The sequence below is a fragment of the Lytechinus pictus genome, chromosome 3, assembly GCF_037042905.1.
Source record: "Lytechinus pictus isolate F3 Inbred chromosome 3, Lp3.0, whole genome shotgun sequence".
NCBI lineage: Eukaryota > Metazoa > Echinodermata > Echinoidea > Temnopleuroida > Toxopneustidae > Lytechinus > Lytechinus pictus.
In genome coordinates this window covers 35,922,695-35,945,187 of record NC_087247.1, presented here as the reverse complement: position 1 = coordinate 35,945,187, position 22,493 = coordinate 35,922,695, and the positions used below count along the sequence as shown (strand labels likewise).

The 22,493-nt window shown below is 36.7% G+C and overlaps 1 protein-coding gene across 2 annotated transcripts in view; it reads right to left on the bottom strand.

The window, feature by feature from the left end:
• Positions 1–16,926, bottom strand: part of LOC129257353 (ATP-binding cassette sub-family C member 9-like) — a 42,159-nt gene extending 25,233 nt beyond the window's left edge. The window contains exons 1-5 of one of the 2 annotated variants that reach the window (XM_064096929.1): positions 16,813–16,926; positions 7,754–8,364; positions 7,265–7,507; positions 6,682–6,873; positions 6,255–6,410 (exon numbers count right to left, since the gene is read on the bottom strand). In XM_064096929.1, the coding sequence (XP_063952999.1) occupies positions 6,255–6,410; positions 6,682–6,873; positions 7,265–7,507; positions 7,754–8,350 (1,188 nt within the window). In that variant the 5' untranslated portion in view covers positions 8,351–8,364; positions 16,813–16,926. Of the gene's footprint in view, positions 1–6,254; positions 6,411–6,681; positions 6,874–7,264; positions 7,508–7,753; positions 8,365–8,636; positions 8,855–16,812 lie in introns of those variants that run through there. The other variant, XM_064096928.1, reaches the window with a different exon arrangement.
• Between the last annotated feature and the right edge of the window lie 5,567 nt (positions 16,927–22,493).

The following is a 22,493-nucleotide window of genomic DNA, read 5'->3' as shown; positions in this document are numbered from 1 at the left end:
GACGGCATACTAATCTTTTCAAGGTCATCTGGTCATGATGACGTCATCTACGCGCCATTTTGTAAAATTCTTAATTTGATCATATCAACATAACGGATCATCAATAATCAACGATATTTACATCAAATAAACTTTAGGTCAAAGGTCGTCTGTCAATGTCATTAAAGGTCATGTAACGGTCATGACCAAAATGATAATTTTCAGGCTCCCAAATGAATACATATGAAATTTAGAAGTATTCAAGATCACCAAGATAGTTCTAATTGGTCCGTTGCCATGGCAACGGCTTGTTTTTCCCCGGAAAAATAAAAATTTCGATTAAAAAACCGTTGTAGAATATGATTTATCTTTAATTTCCCCTAATTCTACAATGCTAAACAAAGATATTTTGGTTGCTAAATGTGTAAATTACATCTCAAGCCATTGCCATGGCAACCAAATAACATCTAATTTACAAAAATAACATGGTTGACAAGACAATGGACAGGTGGAAAATACAACTGGAAATGACTTAATCTGTATGCTTAAGTTTTGACCCCCTCATTTGAACAAAAAATACAGAAAGTGTTCTGCAGGAGTTCTTTGTAAAGATAAAAAATTATGTTGCCTTGGTAATGCTTGAATTAAATTTAAAAAGAAACAATGTTACAAAGGGCCCGTTGCCATGGCAACAGCTTATTTCCCTCTAGAAAGGTAAACATATTGATAAAAATGTAAAATACATGCATGATCATCATTCCATTTCCCCTAATTTCAAGGTACTAATCTAGATATTTGTAAATATAGCATCTTAAGCCATTGCCATGGCAACCAGATAACATCTAATTTAAAAAAAACACAACATGGATGACAAGGTTATGGACAGGTGAACAATACAATGAAAATTAACTTAATGTACATGCGTAAGGTTTGACCTACTCAATTAATTTAGGGGAAAATAACACAGTGAGTGTTCTGCATAAACTAATTAGAATGATGAACTTTGATTTTGCCTTGGTAATACTTGAATTCAACGATAAATATCAATGTTCCAAATGGCCTGTTGCCATATCAACGGATCTTTTACCCAAGAAAAGTACCAGTTTATATTTAAAAAAGGGACTGTATAATCCGATTTTTCTTTCATTTCCCCTAATTTTAGGGTAAGAATGGAAATGTTTCCTGTTAATATGCAAATAACAACTAAAGCCATTGTCATGGCAACCAAATAACATCTAATTTGAAAAAAAAATAACATGGTTGACATGATAATGGACAGGCTGAAAATGCAATTTATAACAATTAACTCAAGGTTTGACCCAGTCATTTGATTTTGAACAAATTACAGTTACGCATTAGTTCATTAGAATGATGAAATTTGAGGTTGCCTTGGTAATGCTTGGACTTAATGATAAATATCAATGTTTCATATGGCCCGTTGCCATGGCAACAACTCCTTTTTCTCCAAGAAAAGTACCAAATTTGATCGAAAAATAGTTTAGAATCTGCATTTTGTCATAAATTTCCCCTAATTTTAGGGTGCAAAGCATAGATAATTATGTTTGCTGTTGATATACAAATAACTTAAGCCATTGCCATGACAGCCAATTAACATCTAATTTCAGTGGCTAAATTTGGTTTGTATGCAATGGTTTTAAGGGTGAAGTAGTACATTAGGACTAGTTACAAGGACAGCCAGTGGTCTGATGTGTCCAAAACCCTAAGACGGCTTCCAAAAATGGAGTTTGAAATGGCTGTTGATATATAAATGGACATAGCTCATTTCATATCCGTCTGGGATATATGATTTTGGTGTCTAGACCATGGTTTCAATGGTCAAATAATACACTATGACAAGTTAAACGGACAGTCAGTTGTCCATTATATAAAAAAATCCAAGATGGCTTAAAAAATGGGGTCTAAAATTGCTGTTGCTGCATTAAAAAACGAAGTATGTTTAATATCCTGGAATATGTTTATGCCATGGTTAAATGGGTCAAATAATACATTAGGACAAGGTACAAGGACAGTCAGTGGTCAAGTATGAGTTGTAGATTTGATTTCATGTCACCATTGTCCCTCAATTTGATCATGACGTCATCAAAATGGCGTCGGAAGTCAAAATATCAATTTTGCTTGTTATGACGTCATAATAATTATGCAAAGTTGGCTCTAACTCCGTGCATATTGGTAAATTTTTGCCCAATTTTCGATATGATGTAGCTTAGGTCTTTCTCTTTCTGACAAATTGCCTTTATATTTCATTTTAATGAACGGAGTACCTGAAAAATTGCAAAAAATAAAGGCATGTCATTTTTACTCATTTTGCGTGTAATCTCTATGGGACATAACTTTTTCTCAAAACTAGATTCTACATTCCTCTATTTTGTGAGCCATATCTCCACTTTTTCTTGTCAGTTATCTCTGAGCTTTTAGTATGTTGTAGCTGAGACTCTAAGCTTTCGCAAATGTTCCTCCAATTTTTTATTAGATGCCGGGATCATGCCCGTTTTTTTGCTTGCAAAATTGGATTTGTAATTCTCAAATTTGCTTACGTGTAATCTCTATGGGGAATATCGTGGCTGAATGGATAACGCACTTGACTAGCGTCATTTGGGGTCCCAGTTTCGAGTCCTGGGGTGAACAAGATGATTTTTTCTCATTTTTTTTTCCTTTTTACCACCTCGTACATGATCCTTTATGACAATTAAAAGGTATAAAAGTTAAAATTTAGCAAGATAAAACACATTATAATTACTCTTTTTCATATCACATGTATTGTCATATATTAAAGAGACCTTTTTCACAGTGCTTTATCATCTCCCGTCTTTCACAAGTATTCTATCCATAATGAACATTCAGTTGTCATCATGATGATCATATTGATCTGCATGAACATGGTGATAGTGATCATGATGGCGAGAATAAGGACAGACCACCTAATTCGTCCACATGACGAATTAAAATCTAGTTTTGTTTGATTTACAAACTGATTTTGTAAGTGCTCTGTTGAATGTCCGTTTTATGGTGTGAATATAACTCGCAGCTTGCGCTATGCGCTCGCATTATTTGATTTGCCAAATTATATAACAAACTAATTAAAACCCCCCTTTTATGACAGTTTACCAAAAATTTCGTCTCACGATTTGCGCTCGCATTTTTGTTTAAAATATATCAACTCACAAATCCTATTCATGATTACAAAAGTGCTTAAAATATCCAGTTTTCAGGCCTCAGTGTCAACACATTTCACTCACTCATTAGGCTTATTACATTAATAAATATGATAATAAAATTTTCATGAATTCTTAATGACTAAATTGTCCCTTTTCAGAAAAGAATATCGACAATATCACAGTTTCATATGTTTCATATCGCGCTTAGGAAGAGGAATAAGTTGTCATCATTTTCATATGATGACAAAATGTCCTTAGACCTAGAATGTCCAGGTCCTAGGTCAAAATATTAATGAAGATATCAGCTCGCGCTTCACACTAGCATAATTTATTAAGTGCTTTCCCCATCCACTTCACAATTTCCCTACACAATGTTTTAGATAGCAATTCACAATTTTCATACCGGAATATCAAGTATTTTCCGCTCGCGCTTTGCGCTCGCATTATTGATTTGCGTGATAAAAATATCAGAATGCCCAGATTCTGTCTAACTCTAAAACACGCGCACAACATTAAGATACGCAGCTTGATCTTTATTCAAAACGTGCTAAAATTGTCTAGTTTCAGATCAGATCGCGCTCTGCGCTTGCATAATTAATGTAGGAAGAAACCAAATTACCCATCCTTTTTCATGATTTACAAAACAATTTATTTTCGACTCGCGCTCGCATCAATTGTTTGGTTTTATATCTATACCGTTAATGATTACAAAAAGAATGTCAATTTTTTAGGTCAGAATGTCAAAAGAAATTCAGCGCGCGCTTCGCGCTCACATTATTTAATAGTTGAAATATGTATCATTTTAATGGTTAACTGCAAAACCTCCTTAACAAGTCCCTTTTCGATCAAGCCAGAAACCATATTAAAAATTTCTGCTCGCGCTTCGCGCTCGCAGTAAATATCTACAATGTAGTTACATACGCATCTTATTCAGGTTTACAAACATTGCCCAGAATAGTCAATTTTCAGGTTAAAACATATACATGCAATTCCAAAAATTTTCAACTCGCGCTTCGCGCTCGCACTATTTTAATAAGGCTTATTATATAATTACACTTTTTATGTTGTTTTATAAGAACACAGAATTCGATCATAATGTGTATGTCACCGTAGCATAAGATCATTCGTTTTGGCAATCTTCGCAGTGGCGTAGTATACGGGGGGCCAGGGGGGCACGTGCCCCTCCCTGAGATTTGGTTTGCCCCCCCCCCCCTGAAAAAATTGATGGAGCAAAAAAAAAGGGGAGAAAGAAAGAAAGAAAAAAAAGAAGGGGAAAGATAGAAGAAAAAAGAAGAGGAAAATGAGAGGAGGAAGAGGAGTGAATAATATAAGGTGAAGGGAAGACTTTCTTTTTTTATGTCACTATATAAAATTTTCGCTCACGCTTCCCGCTCGCATTGCCTTTTCGATGAGATTCATATCTTGCTCAATATAGGCTGATATGGAGCTTAAAATATCAAGTTTTGAAGTCAATATACAAAACATATTTCATCTCGGATATCGAGCTTTCATTATTTTTAAATTTACAAATTGATTTTTTCAAGTGCTCTGTAAAATGTCCGTTTTATGGTCTAAATATTTATATTTTCAGCTCACGCTGCTCGGTCGCATTATTTGATTTCCATAGGCCTACTTCTTTATAAATTCTTACAAACCGTCCTTAAAATGCACCTTAAACGAATTGTATACTATCATGATTGCCAATCTGTATAGAAAAAACAATGTATTTGATTATGTCATATTGTTTACAATTTAGTAATTTTGGTACTTAATTTCCTTCTTTAATGTTTAATTGCTTTCACCCAAGAATAATACACAAAAAAAACCTTGTAATTTTACCATTTAGGGCCTAAATGGTAAAATTACAAGGTGTTCGTGTGTGTATTATCTTTGCATACAGTTTTTTTAGCTTACTGTATTAAGTTATAAAGCCACATCTTAATCTGGAATGTGCACCAGTTGTTTCGTAATTCTTAGCTTCTTGTTCGTTTAATTGCTTTATAATAACAGGTTTATAGGTCCTACTTGACAGTGTTATTGTTGATAGCTGCGTTATCGACTTTCAATATTTCTACCTATGAAGGTGTCTTTTTTTACGTTTTATCTATTTGCCTGATTTCTTTCCTGAAATTAAACCCAAAATAAATATTTAAAAAAATCAGATTAGTTGGAATAAGAGATATTCAGCATTTGTGATTATTATGACTAATCGTGTTCAATTGTTCTATGAAAACTTAGTATGAGGGCCAGTTTACACATTTTCTGAAGTATATATGCATAGCCAACGGGAGGTTTCGGGTGGAAGCCCCCCCCCCCATTTTTCATGATGCAGAAGGCGCCGCTAAACAAAAAAAAAGGAAAAAAGAAGAAAGTGAGAGAACAGGAGCAAGAGCAATATAAAAGGAGAAAGTTATTAACGTAAGATAAAGTAGAAAATATTTCGAAAACCTGTGCCACCGACCAAAACTTACAATGGGTCCCGCTTAATTCTAACATTGATGCTGGAGAGAAGGGGGGATTTTCTGGGGGTAATTGTCCGGGGGTAATTGTCCTCGGGGGTTATTGTCCGGGGGTAATTGTCCGGGGGTAGTTGTCCAGGGGGTAATTGTCCGAGGGGTGATTGTCCGGGGGGTAATTGTCCGAGGGGTGATTGTCCGGGGGGTAATTGTCCGGGGGTAGTTGTCCGAGGGGTAATTGTCTGGGGGGGGGGGGTAATTGTCCGAGGGGTGATTGTCCGGGGGTAATTGTCCAGGGGTAGTTGTCCGGGGGTAATTGTCCGGGGGTAATTGTCCGGGGGTAGTTGACCGGGGGGTAATTGTCCTAGAACCGGGAAAAACAGCTTACAGCTGAGAGTGGCTACACTGGGTAAATAAGAGTTATTATAAATACCATTGCTAATGTTTCTACTAGTAGTAGTAGCTACTACTACTACTACTACTACTACTACTACTACTACTACTACTATACTACTACTACTACTACTACTAATGCTGCTGATGCTGCTACTACTACTACTACTACTACTACTACTACTACTACTACTTCTACCAACACCAACACCACAACTACTGTTACTCTAGGCATCTATCTCACACTCACCTGAATAGCAGACTTTACATGAAGACCTTCCATGAAACATATATACTGGTAACACTGATCGAATATTCCTTTCATCACGGCGGAAACGAAAATACATCCTACCAAGACATATCCATTGGAGAAAAATTCACCCACGGTTGTATAAGAGGGCAAAGCCTACCAATGTAAGCAGATTGAAAACAAGAAAAGTGACAAAATAATGGGGAAAATAATGAATTAAACATAATTATTGTGCAGTGATATACGCATTACTTTACAATATTTATGGAAATTAACATATCAAAATACCCCCCAAAAAAAAAAAAAAAAAAAACATGAAGATACGTGGAACATACAGGTTGTATAAAGTATCTTGATCATTCTGTATTACTTTTGTCCTCAAATAACTGTGTATATTTATTGGTAGATATTGGTCAATGCTTGATACCTTATCGTCTTCGAGTGTCCCATCAATCTTGTTGGTTGCGTAGATAATAATAGCACTGATACACAGTGGTCCTACATAATTAGAGCAGTCTGCAGCAAGTTTGAACAATCCTCCAGTGACCATCTTTATTGAATACGTATCCAAGTAAACTCGATATAGACTGATTTCTCTCCCGCTTCTCGCTGCCCGTTCCTAGAAGTTAGGGGGTAAGGAAAGTAAAATCATGAACAGAGGCCAGTCGTCATTCCTGATGAAGAGTCAGAACAACATGTCCCAAGCCCTTCTCTATACCTCTTTGCTCTATTGCTCTGAGACAACTTCCAAATAGCTTTCTAAAACAAAAGTATGATGCGTGAAATTAAGACTATAGCATGTGCGTTACGGCGATATTTGGGTAAGATTGTGCTTTGGCCGACAGAAATGATGTCATCAACAAAAACATTAATGATACCAAAAATGATATTGCTGATATTTGTAAAATCAGGGTTGCCATTCAACATTCAGAGAAATAAATGAGCAAATTGTCCCCCGATTTAAAAACAAAGCTCATCAAATTCACCTATAGGCCTACCAAAAATCATACCTTTTCTTTCTCAAAGTTTTTCTTGAAAAGATAATGGTTGTACTCTGACGTGTGGACCTCTGGGATGTTGCCAAGGTCGGAAGGCTCGATAGTCTTCTTGTAACCTAAGATGAACAACCAATTCATCCACCAAAAGGTTACGGATGACAGGAGTGTTGAATATTTATGGCGATATTTCATGAATGCCGTCTGGGTGTCCTTGTGTTTGGGAGCGTTCAGAGGATCACCACATCCATGGCAGGCCTGACAGAATCGTAGATCGAATGAGAGGAGGATCGAAATGAAAGGAGTAAACACAAACTCTATATAAAAAAAAAATCAAGCGATATCTACTAAACCAAAAATGTACAATTTGCCGAAAGAAAACGTTACTAGATAAGAACGAGGCAAATGTAACGAAAAGGTAGAGAATATTTTGCAGAATAAAACAAGTTAACCATCTTCAATAAAATAGTATTAAAAAACAAAATATCAAGAAGACTGTCTTACCAAGATGTAGAAGAGTGTGAGTTCATTTAAAAACAGAGCTCCTATAAGAACAACCACAACTAAGGTGATGTCGTAGACACAGATCTGCCAGTCGTTGAGGCCTTCAAGGCTGAGTTGTACTAATCTCATGACAAAAATAATGATCGACCACATCCAGTACACCAGGAGAAACCAAATCATTGACCTAGCCCTCCACTTCTCCATCATGTGATAGTAGACCAATGATGAAACTACCGCAACAATCGTAATTATACCGGGTACGTAGAGATGCGGTTGTCCTGGCAACTCATAGGAGATGTAGCTGTTGTTGGTGAGTATTCCCTCCCCAATCATGGCCATGGCAAGTACAATGTATACAAAGGTAAGGATCCATCTCAATGAATGGCCTGGCAGTCGGAATACATATGGAGATGGCGGGAGCTTGCCGTATGACGTGAAGCATTTCAGGAATATGGGTGTGATGATGAAGATGATGCTGAATGCAAATTGAGATGCGACGATGGTCCCGTTCACCTTGCACGTGCTATTGATGAAATCAGCTTCCTGGACCAACGTTGTGTTTATTCCACAGAACCAATGCACATGCTCTGAAGACATCTTGTCTTTGTTTTCTACAGAAACAGATCAAGCAATTAAAATATTTTATATGTTGTAAATAACGTCTACCACCCGGCCGCGTTGGATTTAGAATTTCATTTTTTTTAATACTGAGGCCCCTCAGTAAGGGGACCAGAAAAAGGCCAACCATGAAGATAGGATGGGTCGACATTTTCCTGAAGGAAAATCTGACGATCAAACAAAAACGATATCAATTTAACAGTGTGTACATTTAGACAATCAGTATATACCACATTCAACATTTTTAAAAACAACATTTTCTTACCGTTTATATCCAAACTAAATTGACGTTACACAGGAAGAATATTGTTTCCAGAATCTAATCGGCTCCCATTATACATTTTGCATGGAATCCAGAAATAAGTATGTTAAATTAAAACCTTCTACCTGACATAAATTACAACTTCTGCAACAGTTTGCAACATCGTTTAGTATGTGAAGAACTTTGTCCTCAAACAACGCTCAAAATTAACTCGCGCGAGCGTTTATAATGTATTACACTGGAGAGATGATTATGTTGCAAGATCTCGGTCCGAAGTCTAAATGTTAAAAATGGGTTCTTGTCAAACGTGGTGAGAACGGATTAGCTTTTGAATACGAATTTATTAATTTATACTTATTTTTATAAACACTGTAAATACATATGCTATTGTCAAATATTGAAAGGAGAATTCGACTTAAATGGCAAGCTTGATCGGACAAACAATGTATACAAAATTCAATTCAATTAATCCATTTCACGTCCTTTAAAAATACAATCACATGCACTGGGATAAATTGGTACAACAAATAAATGTAAAAGATCGTAAGTAACAGTATAAACAATAAGAAAATAGTAGAAGATGTTGTAATTTGACCGCACATTATGTAAAGTCATTTTGTTATAAGTGAGTTACGATTCTTCCTTTGATTACAATACACAAACTACGTACCATGTGACATTTTTTAAACGTTTAATTCATAGGAATATTTAAATATAAATGAAGATACAATTTACCACCTACCTTTATTCATTGTGGTGTGCTTTTTGCTTTCCCACGACTTTTAACAGTACTGATTTTGTAATGTATTTTTAGTTTTGATTCCAATATTCACATTTTTTGGAGTAAACACAAACACCAACAATAGGGAAATAAATGTTCGAATTCGACATAAAGATATAGTTTAGACATAGTTAGTTGTAAAATAATTGTGATTCTGTAATCCGATTGACTAATTCAAATCAGGAAGGTGTTGGGTTGGTGAAGGATGGGTAGCCCTAACATTGAGCTGAAATTCACAAGTTTAAAGCACCCTTAACTCAGGGTTACCTTCGAAAGAGGAATCGAAGAGAGGGGAAGACTTCCGATACTAATCATATTTTTGCATTATCGGATTAAACGTATACTTCTTTATAAATTCTAAACAGATACTTGGTTAAGTTTGAGAAACGATATATATATGTTACAATGAGTGAATAGAGCGACCGAGTTTAAGATACATTATGAGGTGGTTGCATCACGGTGTCCAATTAAGGGAATAAAAACCTTCCATTCAAATGCGATCCAATACTCAATAATGCTTGGGATCATAGCTATCAATGCATATGAAATTTTGGTTCCATGACAATTGCTCCGCCGACATTTGCTCCGCCGACAATTGCTACGCAAAATACGACAACTGCTCCGCCGACAATTGCTCCGGACAGTTGCTCCGCCGACAGTTGCTCCGTCGACACTTGCTCCGCCGATATGTGCTCCGTCGACACTTGCTCCGCCGATATTTGCTCCGCCGATATTTGCTCCGCCGACATCTGCTCCGCCGACATCTGCTCCGCCGAAAATTGCTCCGCCGACAATTGCTCCGCCGATATTTGCTCCGCCGACATCTGCTCCGATTATACGACAATTGCTCCGCCGATATTTGCTCCGCCGACATCTGCTCCGCCGAAAAATTGCTCCGCCGACAATTGCTCCGCCGATATTTGCTCCGCCGACATCTGCTCCGCCGTAAATTGCTCCGATAATGCGACAATTATTTATTTATTTTTGTATTCGTACTTTCATACGCATAACAATTGTAGCACAGGCTGAAGGCGTCAATTTACCATGAAGCATAGCTCCATGAATTTACAAAGTAAACTTAAACTATGCTTGCATGATATATTACATGTCATACACAGGGGCCGCGGAACGGTTTTCAAAGTGAGGGCTGAGTCAAAAGTGGGGGGGCTGTCCATGCTAAAAATCACAATCATATTGTCATTCTTACGTTTTTTGTACACGGCTTTGGAAAATTGGGGGGCTAAAGCCCCCCGGCTCCGCGGCCCCTGATACATGCATATAGAAAGAAATAGAAAAAAGGGGTAAGCACAAAGTGGGGGGAGCATTTGTGTAAGTTTTATTACGTGCCCGGCGACTAAAATGAAAAAAAAAACGCGTTTTCATGTAATTATTATAACCATATAGCTCCATGTTATAACAGTAGAAACAAATTAGACATACCCCATTCTTAGCGTCAAAATCGCTCAGACTGGCGAAATATGCTCCGAAGTGGAGACATTTGCTCCAGGTGAAATTCAACGGTATACCCCACCTTATTTTGTCGAAAACCTGTACTGTAGTCACGCAAAATGTTTACTGTCGGCAAATTTTGTGCCACACAAACATGACCAAGACATTCAGTAAGTAAAAATTAATATTCAAGAAAATACCAACTTGTGAAAGGCTACAAGTCGTGTCACCTTCTCGGCACACCCCTCCACTCTGGTTTCCATATCCTCTCGTACACACAGTGCTCTCAGTCTGGTCTCCACATCCACATCATGTCGCACACACCGTAGGTTTTTAGATTATGATAATACTGTATATAATAGTGAGTTGCTTTTTTGTTTTATGTTGATCATGATTGTTTTCTTCACTGATAGAAAAAGGATAATTAAATTTTTTAAAATAATCCAAAAATAAAATCCATATGTTCTGTTTTATATAGTTATTAGTCAAGGTTACTTTAGTTCGCATTAGTTCTCATTGTTTATACGTTCTAATTCTTATGCATTATTCCGATTGATATTGTACTTTAAATTTGACTATGTATTGTTACTTTGATTTTGTTGTGCTTTGTGAACGGAAAATGAATAAATCTTAATCTAAATCTAAATATGGTCCGCCAATAGTCGAATTATATTCATTATGATGTTATAATGTAAGTAAAAATTTGTTGTTGATGGGAGATATAATTTTACACGTAGTTTCAAAAAATAAAAAAAATCAATCAAACAAGATTTTCTTCTATAAATGATATACCTTCATGTGTATATGGCCGCCTATGTATTTTCCAAGAATGAACTATATGAGAAGAAAACGTGTGTTCATGTACTTATTATCATTATCATTGTACCATTATCATCATCAGCATCTTCATCATCACCATCATTATCATTGTCGTCGTCGTTTTGCTTATGCGGAAATCAAACAAAAATGATTGTGAAAAGGGTTATGGAGGGAAAGAGAGAGAGAGAGAGAGAAAGAGGGGGAGTGAGTGAGAGCTTGAGGAAAAAAGGAGGTGTATGACTTATTATTTCTGAATATCGCGATTTCTGTTTATTCATGGGATTGAAATAGAAGGATAAACTTAACAAGTTCTTGTCATTATCATTTTTTTATTTGATTTACTGATCAGAACATGAAATAAATGAAATCATGAAGACTGTACGTTCTCGACAGTTTTATTAACGTTTTCCAACCAAAACTACACTTTAATGACTGCAAACACCTTTATTTTCACACACTCGCAACTATGGACACAGTATATATGTAATTGAGAGTAGTGTCATTTTCAAAACCTTTCTTAGCTGCAAGGAATACTGAATCTCATTTCCACAATGTGCATCTGAATGCACAATGCCTGCGTTTCTAACATGTACCCAAATTACCAAATTTAAAGAACACATGTTAAGATCTAATGAATCAGCAAAATAATCCACATTCTATCATCATCAGCAGGCATAACAGCCTATATACTCTTCAATACTTCAATTACAGTTTGTCGAAAGAAATAACACAAAGAAAAATAAATATATAGAATTGTAACTCTGGTAAATATATCAAAAATATTCAATTAACGCATCGTGCTCTCATTTCTTTTACGAGATATCCCCCCCCCCCCCGAGATATGCTTCATGTTTACAATTTAAAAAAGGCGTATAAATGTCCCCTTTCCATGTCAATAACAGCTCGTGCTTTGTGCTCGCATTATAAATTCAGTGAGATGCGTATTGGGTTTCATGAATTTGTAACTATATTATTGCTGGTATATATATTATTGTCTTTTAAAAATAACATTATTTGTTTAGACGTAATGAGAGAGATACATACATATATTCATTTATTATAATATATTTATATTGTCGCTATTGCACAGAATAGAACAAAAATACAACCGAAGTCTAGTTTTATAGTAACTCACCAGTAGCGTAATGCGCCAACAACAAAAAATGGAGGGGGCGAGACAAGGATGACATTTATTTTCCTTTCCTTTATTCTTTTTTTTTCATTGGTAGGGAAAATGGGGGGATCCGTGACCCCTAGCACGTCCCTCCCCCATCTGTACGCCAGTGATGATCATACTTTCGTTTGAAACAAATTGAAGGAAAAAAAGTGCAAGGGTAGATAAGGCCGAAGACGTAAATAAAAATTATTGATAAAAATATCAATAATTATAATACTGATAAATATACAATAAATCAAGCGGTCACCAATAAAAATAAACAACGTGAAGGAACAAAACGAGAAAGAGAGGGAGAGAGAGAGCCCGCGCACCCCCCCCCCCAAATTCTCTCCCCGCTCAAGACCGGAGTGAAAACAATGATAATAATATATGAACAAAAATCCAGATTCACAATTTCAATGGGGAGTATGTCATTCCCCTTCTCCGTTACAATTTGTCAAGTGGCAGCGGCAGGGAGAACAATTTGTTTTTTTTTTAGCAGAAAGCTGTGATGATAGGGGGAGAATAAAATAAATAAAACATTAACGAATAACAAGAACAAAACAACGACAAAACAATTTGTATCAGGATGAATTTCTTATCATTTAACATAGACCAACTTGGAGAAATAAGATGTTCATGCAATTGTCGTATAATCGGAGCAGATGTCGGCGGAGCAATTGTCGCGGAGCAATTGCCGTATAATCGGAGCAATTTTCGGCGGAGCAAATATCGGCGGAGCAATTGTCGCGAAGCAATTGTCGTATAATCGGAGCAATTTTCGGCGGAGCAAATATCGGCGGAGCAATTGTCGTATAATCGGAGCAGATGTCGGCGGAGCAATTATCGGCGGAGCAATTGTCGGCGGAGCAATTTTCGGCGGAGCAGATGTCGGCGGAGTACATGTCGGCGGAGCAAATATCGGCGGAGCAAATATCGGCGGAGCAAGTGTCGACGGAGCACATATCGGCGGAGCAAGTGTCGACGGAGCAACTGTCGGCGGAGCAATTGTCCGGAGCAATTGTCGGCGGAGCAATTGTCTTATTTTGCGTAGCAATTGTCGGCGGAGCAGATGTCGGCGGAGCAATTGTCGGGTCACCGAAATTTTATCTATGTGAGTAAAATACATACGTAATTATTGTTTATGAACTCGGCTAGGTAATTCGAAATCGAAACTGTCACAGGTATGCAAATTTACATCCGGGAATTTATAAAATCGTCTCAAAACCGTTTAAAAGTAGTCCAAAATTCGTCTTAAACGTAAGATACCACCATCAGTTTCACTCAAAGTGTTGTTAATTAACACATATACACACATCCACACACCCAGAGAAACATCATAGTTTGTTTTTCGAACTCTACATGACCTATTAAATGTTTGGGGTTTCTTGTGTGTGTGTGTGTTCATGGAGACAAGTAAGTCAAGTGTTAAGCGAAATGGGACGACAATTTGTGATGTCTTCTCCTTCACAAATTGTCGCCTAAATTAGGCGACAATTTGTGCAGGAGTGACATTTTGTGTTGTCAGTTTTTGCACAAATTGTCGTCCAATTGTCAGCGGTGACAATTTGTGGTGCAACAATCCTTATGCTTCCTCATATACATGAATGATATGGAAAATGCGCTTGCCAATGACGCAATTGTCAGTAAATTTGCTGATGATACAAAACTAATCCATCAAATTCAAACAAATGTCGATATAGGAAATTTGCAAAATCCATAGATCACCTTCAAAGATGGAAAAATACATAGCAAATGAGATACAATGTAGATTAAAACAAAACCTGGAGTTATATACTTTGGTAATCGCAACCCTCACATATAGAATGGGCAACATCGTGCTCAAATAGCGCTCAGAAGAAAAGGATCCGGGAGCGCTTGTTCACAAATCCTTGAAAGTAGCCTCAGGTTTGCTGCAGCAGACAGGATCCTAGGTATGACCACGGACCTGTTATAGGTCCATCGTATGATCAAACGCAACTTCACCTTTAAGGAAGTCATCCTTCGATTATACCAGTCTCTTGTGAGACCATATCTAGACTATTCAATGCAAGCTTGGTGTCCATACATGGAAAAGGACAAAACGATTATGGAAAAGTGGAAGGCCGAGTAACCAAACTTATTCCAAATATCCAGCATGTGCCATATGAGAAGAGACTAGTTAAACTAAAATTTACCACACTGGAGAAAGAAAGAGAGAGGAGAGACTTACTTCAAAACTACATGATAATAAAACAAATTGACAAAACCAAACCTGACTTCCAATTTGCTAACTATGACGGAACAAGAGGTAACAAGAGGCCACCGTTACTCCGGGAAACACTTCTATAGTCAAAGAGTAATAAATAGTTACAGATGGAATAATTATTATATCAATTAGTTGTGTGTGAGGTAGTTTTGGTGCATGCTCCTATTTGCCAGGACTTAGGGCCTTTTCACACGTGAATCTTGAATCACCATTGTATTTATGATTGCAAGTCGTCTTTTGAATCATCGGACCTTTCACACGCTCACTCGAAAACTGTGATTTGAATTCAAATTCCCGGGCGAAGGCGGTATGTGTCCTTGGTGACTTGTCAATCAAAATACTGCATTGATACGATGAGTGCATGACAATTGTATTATCTACGGAAGTGCTTGAAAGGTCACGTAAACTCCGCCCCCAAAAGATGTTTGGGAGTTCAAGCCTTTCACACTTAAAATTTGTACCGTAATTCACTTCCGGAGTAGAATTTGAATTCGTGATTGTGATTAGCGTTCGTGATTCTACACTCTAAAAACAAATCAGTCAAAAATAACTGGTTAATAGGGTCAGCTGGGAGCAACTGTTAATCTAGTCATATTTGACTATTTTCTAGTCATATTTTACTAGAATAGAGTTATATCTGACTAGAATATATGTCAGAAATGTGACTATCAGTGATTGCCATATCAGTTGCTCCCAGCTGACTACTGGTCTAGTCAATTTGACTGATCTGTTTTAAGAGTGTAGTTTGGTTTCACACGTGCTAAAAATTCGTCATTAGCCTTTTTATCTTCACTGGAATCATCATTCATTTTTTTACCTTGTCAAAGGGCGGATAGACTAACTGACGAAATCCGGTGCAAACTGCAATTCAGTTGCCCTTGCTTTCCATCAGTCGTTAATTGTATCGCATATCTGCTTATACAATTATTGTGGTTTCGAAAGGAAATCTTGCAAAAAAAATCAATTTGTTCTTTTTCTATCATCTGGAATTTATATATCCTTGACTTTAACTTGTATTGTATATTAGTGTCTAATCTTTGCAAGGCCCTTAGAATATTGATGCCAAGGTTTCCCAAAGTCCAAATAGTTTTGACCTTTAAAGCTTATGCCTTTGTCAGCGGCAAAATAAAAATTTGATTTGAAACGATCTTTAAAACAAGCCTAGTGTCAAATTGGGATACACATGCAAGATTAATTATTAGTATTCCAATATATAAACCAGCACTATTACTCCGTTCTTGCATGTATGCAGTCACACATCGATTAAAATAGTGATTTGTCAATAGGAATACTTAAAATGGTTTTACACTTGCATGCTTACAGTCAAATTTGCTTGTTTCTTTAAAAGAAAAGAGATTAGAACCAAGTTCTCTTATTTAATATTACTATACACCTGTACATGTCGACGAGGGCAGGTACATTAAAGCCCCTCAGATTTATCTTGGTTTTGATAATGACTAGTAATTAATTAGAATGAATTATTTTTGTGGTCTTATCGAGCAAGTTAAACCAAGATATCTCATGTAAAAATTCTTAGTGAATGTAGAACCTTGACTGAATTGCTATTCGGAGTTAAAATGTTTATTAATTATTTGAAAATGTCTAATCGTATTGGGAATACCAACGAGAGACGACTGCTCTACTTTCATGATTAAGAATGTTACCTGATGCAATATTGAGCCATCACCGTCATAACTCTCCGAAATAAATTGTGTAATAAACTTACCTATTAACAGGCAAGCTGTACTCTGCGTCGAACTTTTAAATGCTTATGGAGAAGGAGAAAACCCCACTTTAGATTTGAAATACGTTGTGTACAATGGCTCTTTTAGACACAATTAACGTAGGAATAAGTGTGTAAATTGTCTGTCTGCCACCAATTATTGTTTACTTTCAGAACAAAGTACAGTAGAGCCTGATTTCTTGATAGAGGGCATGGCCATGATCTTTTCAAATGTTGCACAGGTTGCACATTTACAAATGACAAACTAATAATTATGTGAAGTCGGTCTATTATTATTATTTTTTTTTTTTGGGGGGGGGGCTGTCCACACATGAAATGAGAGGTCGTATTCCAACTATGGAAAACAACCGATGACATAGTATGTTGTCTACTCCGTGAACTTTAGATGATGTATAGGTTTCTGTGTCCGTTATTAACTTCCTTTTTCCAGCAAGACTCATACGAAATAAGATGAAACGTTGAAAAGAAATAATCTTTTAGTCTCAAGTCATTTGTTTCCCTTCACATGCTATCCACATTTATGCATTTTTAGTTTCGAATGTTATTTTATAAAAATCTTCATCTCAAATCAAGAGATCATAGCTTAAGCCCCTTTCACAATTGACGTACGACCTGTTTACGACCGCCTGCAACAATTTTTTGCCTGTTGTTGCACGATCGATCTCTTGGTGTCTTGCGAGCACTCGCAGTCATTGTAAACGATCGCACGAACTCGAGGTGGTCGTGACTGGTCGCATCTGAACTTTGAACATGTTCAAAATCCAAACGCGATCAAATACGATCGATTCACTCGCATCAGGTCGTACCATCAGTCGGGCGATCATCGTGTGAGTGTTGTTCAACGTTGTACGACTTGGTGCGAGGGGTGGCACAACAGGTCGTACAACACTTGCCAATGTGCTAGCGACCTACATGTACAGAGACCAGTCTTGCGACTGGGTGCGATAATATATAGGCCATAAGACTGTTGCAAGGCCGATCGCAACACGGCTTACAACATTGCACTACCGTTGCATTCGCATGTATGCGACCGTTCCACTCGCAATCGCTCGTCCAACACTCGCATGTGATCGCACGAGCACAATAAGAGCATATGCGACTTACTCGTGCAACGGGGTTTACTGGTTGTTTTTTGTTGTACGACAGCTGTTGCATTTGTGAAAGCCTCTGCGCGATCTTATGAGATAACTACCGATTGATGCCTGTTGCAGCTTGTCGCACGACCAAAAGGTCGCAAATGGTCGTACGTCAATTGTGAAAGGGGCTTAAATCAGGTATTAGGCAATGAAAATAAAACTTTTGATTTCCAATGACGCGAAGTTATCTGATTTTACCTGCACGGCGATGGAAGAGAGACGTTTTCCGCGTCATCTGCTAGGTTGTAAATTATAAAATTCCTCTCGTGTGCGTGCGAGCACCAACCATTTCTAAAACATTCTTTTCATTTAATTATAATATGTTCGAAGAATATGAGCTGTTTAAAAAAGAATCCAATAAATCTTTTAATTTGTTTTTAAAATGTATATAAATATCATTCCTATATAAGAGTCTTCTGTTTTTAATATTCGTGGCGCGCGGGAGTTTAGAATATAAACATTAGATACGATGTTATACGAAATGTTGAATATATGCTGAAATTACCAAATAACATCACACATCATATACTTTGGCATAACCTCAAATACATCGGTAATTAATCGCTTATAAAATAACATTTTAAGATTATCATGATGGAAAGCCCAGTCTAAAATTTTCCACTTGAAGTATTTATTACTATAAGAGTAATCAATAGATAAATCAGACTTCAGAGCGCAGAAGTTTTTGGCGGCTATAACTCCTGGGTTTACGAAAAACAATAACCAATTCCAGTGCCTGTGTTATGAAATGTATTAGTATATAAGAGCATCAATTATATTTCGTTAGGTATAATATTTGAAGCCTCCATTTGGAAATTACCATAAAGCAACTCCCAAAACGAATTGGTATACAGTATACTAAAAAATGAAACACATGATAATAATGATGATGATAATGATTATGATGTGATAATGATGATGACGATAATACAAATGATAATAAAAAAAAATAATGATAATAATAATAATGATACTAATAATAATAATCATAATGATAATAATGATAATAATAATAATGATAATAATGATAATAATAATAATAATAAAGGGTTTTTGTATAGCGCACATATCCAGCTTAACCCTAAAAGGACGGGGGGGGGGGGCATGATGCCCCCCCCTCGACGCTTCGTGCGATACTTCCGAAATGCAAAAAGATTATAGCGCCGCAATTTTTTTTTTTTAATCTCGCGCAACTTTTGAGACCGAATTTGCGACAAAAGGGTATAGAATCGCGATGTCACTTGACTTTTACGAGGCAATGTCATGCCGAAAATGGCCCATTTGTATACTTTGTGTACAAAGTAGATGGGAGATGAAATTAATAAAAGGGTAATTATTTTTTGTTCTAATTGGTCTGTTTAATTAATTTAGGGCTTAATTTACTTGTTAAGTGGTCTGTAATAATTTCCATTGAAAAAAAACCGTGAAAAACAAAAGGTGAAAAAATAAGGAAATACAGAAGAAATTCCCCCCCAAAAAAAATACATAAGAAAAAAATTGGCTTTCGCAATTTTTCTTTGTGGAAATTTTTTAATTAGATTACAAAGATGACATCTGCAAAAAAAGAAGAAAATTTTATGTGAAATTGGGTGCTGAATATGCAAATAATATTTTTCATGATTAAATTTGCATATTTTATTCATAATGTTATGTAGTATGTATTTAACTTCCTGTTATCCTTTCAGTCATTCACCTTCACTTGTTTACAAACTCCCCCAATGTCATCTAAGAATCCCCAAAACCCCAATAGCATTTAACTCCTAAACCTTGACCATAAAAAGACCAACCCTCAGTGACGTCAGCTAACTTCGAAGAACATAAGTTCTAAGAAGTATGACTCACACTCAGTGGCGTACCGTGGGTCACGGCATTGGGGGGGCACCAGCAAAATTTTTGAGTCACTTATATAGTGATCGCGCGAAGCACGCTTAGTTGTCAGGTATACTGACCTAATAGAGATATTTTAAGGAAGCACTTGCAGTCATTGTAATCATGAATAACATACGCATCTCAGCAATCAAATGAATTTTTGATATTCAGACCTAAAAAAGGACTTTATAATCGAATTTGTGTAATCATTATACGTACTTGTCTTGCTAAACAATGCGAGCGCGAAGCGCGAGCCGAATTTTTTTATATATTAATCCCAAACAGGGAGATCTTAAGGACTATATTTTAGGAATCTCTTAATAGTATACATATCTCACCATAGTCATGTAATGCGAGTGCCAAGCGCTTACTGATTTTGTTAGAATTACATCTGAACACATGAAGCACTTTTTGTAGTCAATGTTATCATGATTATCATACGCATCTCACTAATCAAATATTGCGAGCGCGAAGCGCGAGCTGAAAATTTAGATAATTCAGACCTGAAGCGGGGCAGTCTAAGGCTTGTTTGTAGGAATTCACTAAGACCATACGTATTTCACTAACCAAATGATGCGAGCGCGAAGCGCGAGCTGAAAATTTTGGATATTCAGATCAGAAAAGGGTACATTTCAAGGACTGATTTTAGGAATTCATGGAGAGCAGACATATCTCACCAATCCACTGAAGCGATCGTAATCACGGACATGAAATGTTTTATATTAAGACCTTAACATGGGGCAATCACTTTAAGTAGTCATGAAAAAGAAGCATATGTCACTACATAAAACAATAATATATTAGGTGTATATACATTGACTTGAAAACGGGAGGTTTTCGAACAACAGGTTTATATCTCTTTAAACAGACAATGCGAGCACCAGGAACAATGAAGACATGGACCCTGAGCAAATTATCTTTCATAAAGTTATGATAAAAATGTTTCCTATGTAATATAACATAACATGATTATAATACAATATACAATTATAATGAATAATAATTTCTTCTTTGCCACTACGTTCCTCTTCCTTTCTCCCTCTTTTTCTCCTTTTCCCCGTTTTTTTTTTTTTTGGTCAGCCGATTGGGGGGGGGGGGGCACGTCCCCCCCAATGCCCCCCCCCCCGTAGTTACGCCACTGCTCACACTTCAGCCCCAGTGACTTGCATAGAGCATCACCACACCCCTTATACCAGAGAAAGTTTGATAGACAGTTACCTTTAGACCAATCAGATTCAGGACAAGTTTAGATCACTCCCACCTCAAATTGTTACACCCCCAAAACTAATGATATAAATAAGACTTCTTGATTATTAGAAGAGAGAGAATACCAACGATAGAATACTAGACCCACACTAATCCTGACTGACTGACTTCAAGACTTAGATGTCCATCCAGTATTAATTTAACTGCACTTCGAATCTCAACCTTATAATTCTAAATCATTTTATATTCATCGTCTCCTGATATACTCTGCATCTTCATGTACTTCGAACTGTAGCTGAATATTGATGATTAAATACCTAGTGATTTGAACTGTATAACTTTCTCCAAAGTTTCCTTATTACGCTTCCCTTCAATAATCACCGACCCCAACAAAATACACACTACATAACAATAAATTAATATTTTTTCTTTTAAATAATAGCTTGTAGTTTATGTGGTAAAGAATGTGCGTGCCAAATTTTAGCGCGATTGTGCGAACGGCAGCCGAGATCAGAAGGGGGCCATCATGCCCCCCCCCCCCCCGTCCTCGATACATCTCAAATAGCCCAGTCCTTTTAGGGTTAATATGTGTGCTCCTATATTACCCCGGCTAACATAGATTAACGTCACTTAGATATTACCTTACTACGAACTCTTGACTAACATCAATGATTTGTTTTTTCCTCGTCGGAAATCTACGTTTTAGAATCTTGACTACATACCTTCCTATTGAATTTGAATGATGTTGGCAAAATAGTGAGCTCAAAGTTTAGTCATGTGTATCGCTTACTTAGAGAGCCAATGAACCGGAACTGGGAAGAAAACCCAAAGTCATAATGAAATAAATGTCAGATGGGAGAGTTCACCAAACCACTTTTCAGAATCTTTTGATTATCTTAATATCTTATTAAAGGGACATAGATTTCTTATTATTATGATAGATATATGAATTATCGTTTTACTAAGGTTGGATTTTCTTAATCCTAATAATCAAGAGATTATCGTTTCTCTTTAAAAAGTAGCCCAAGCATTCCAGAATCAAATCAAAGCCCATTGGGTGTTTTACATGACATATTGCGATTTTTTAAATTCATGTCGAGAGGAAGAAATGAAACACAATTGCAAAAATACACGAAAAAATAAGTAAGGTGTCTTTTCGCTATGGTATCATTTTCTGTCGTGCAGGGACACATCAAATATCATAAACCTCTGCGCCATGGACATGTTTGATATAACATAATTGTCGCACACCTTTCGAAATGCTCGCGCAACACCATTGGATTCGCATGGACCTTGATCGAATCACGAGCAAGATTACAAATTATAAGGTCTCTCTTGAGGAAATAAACATTTTGCACTGCACACTGATCAAAGTCTATTACAGAAATGCCATGGTAGCCCCCCCCCCCCCACACAAAATATAAGACTAGGTCATACGCTTGAGATATCTTT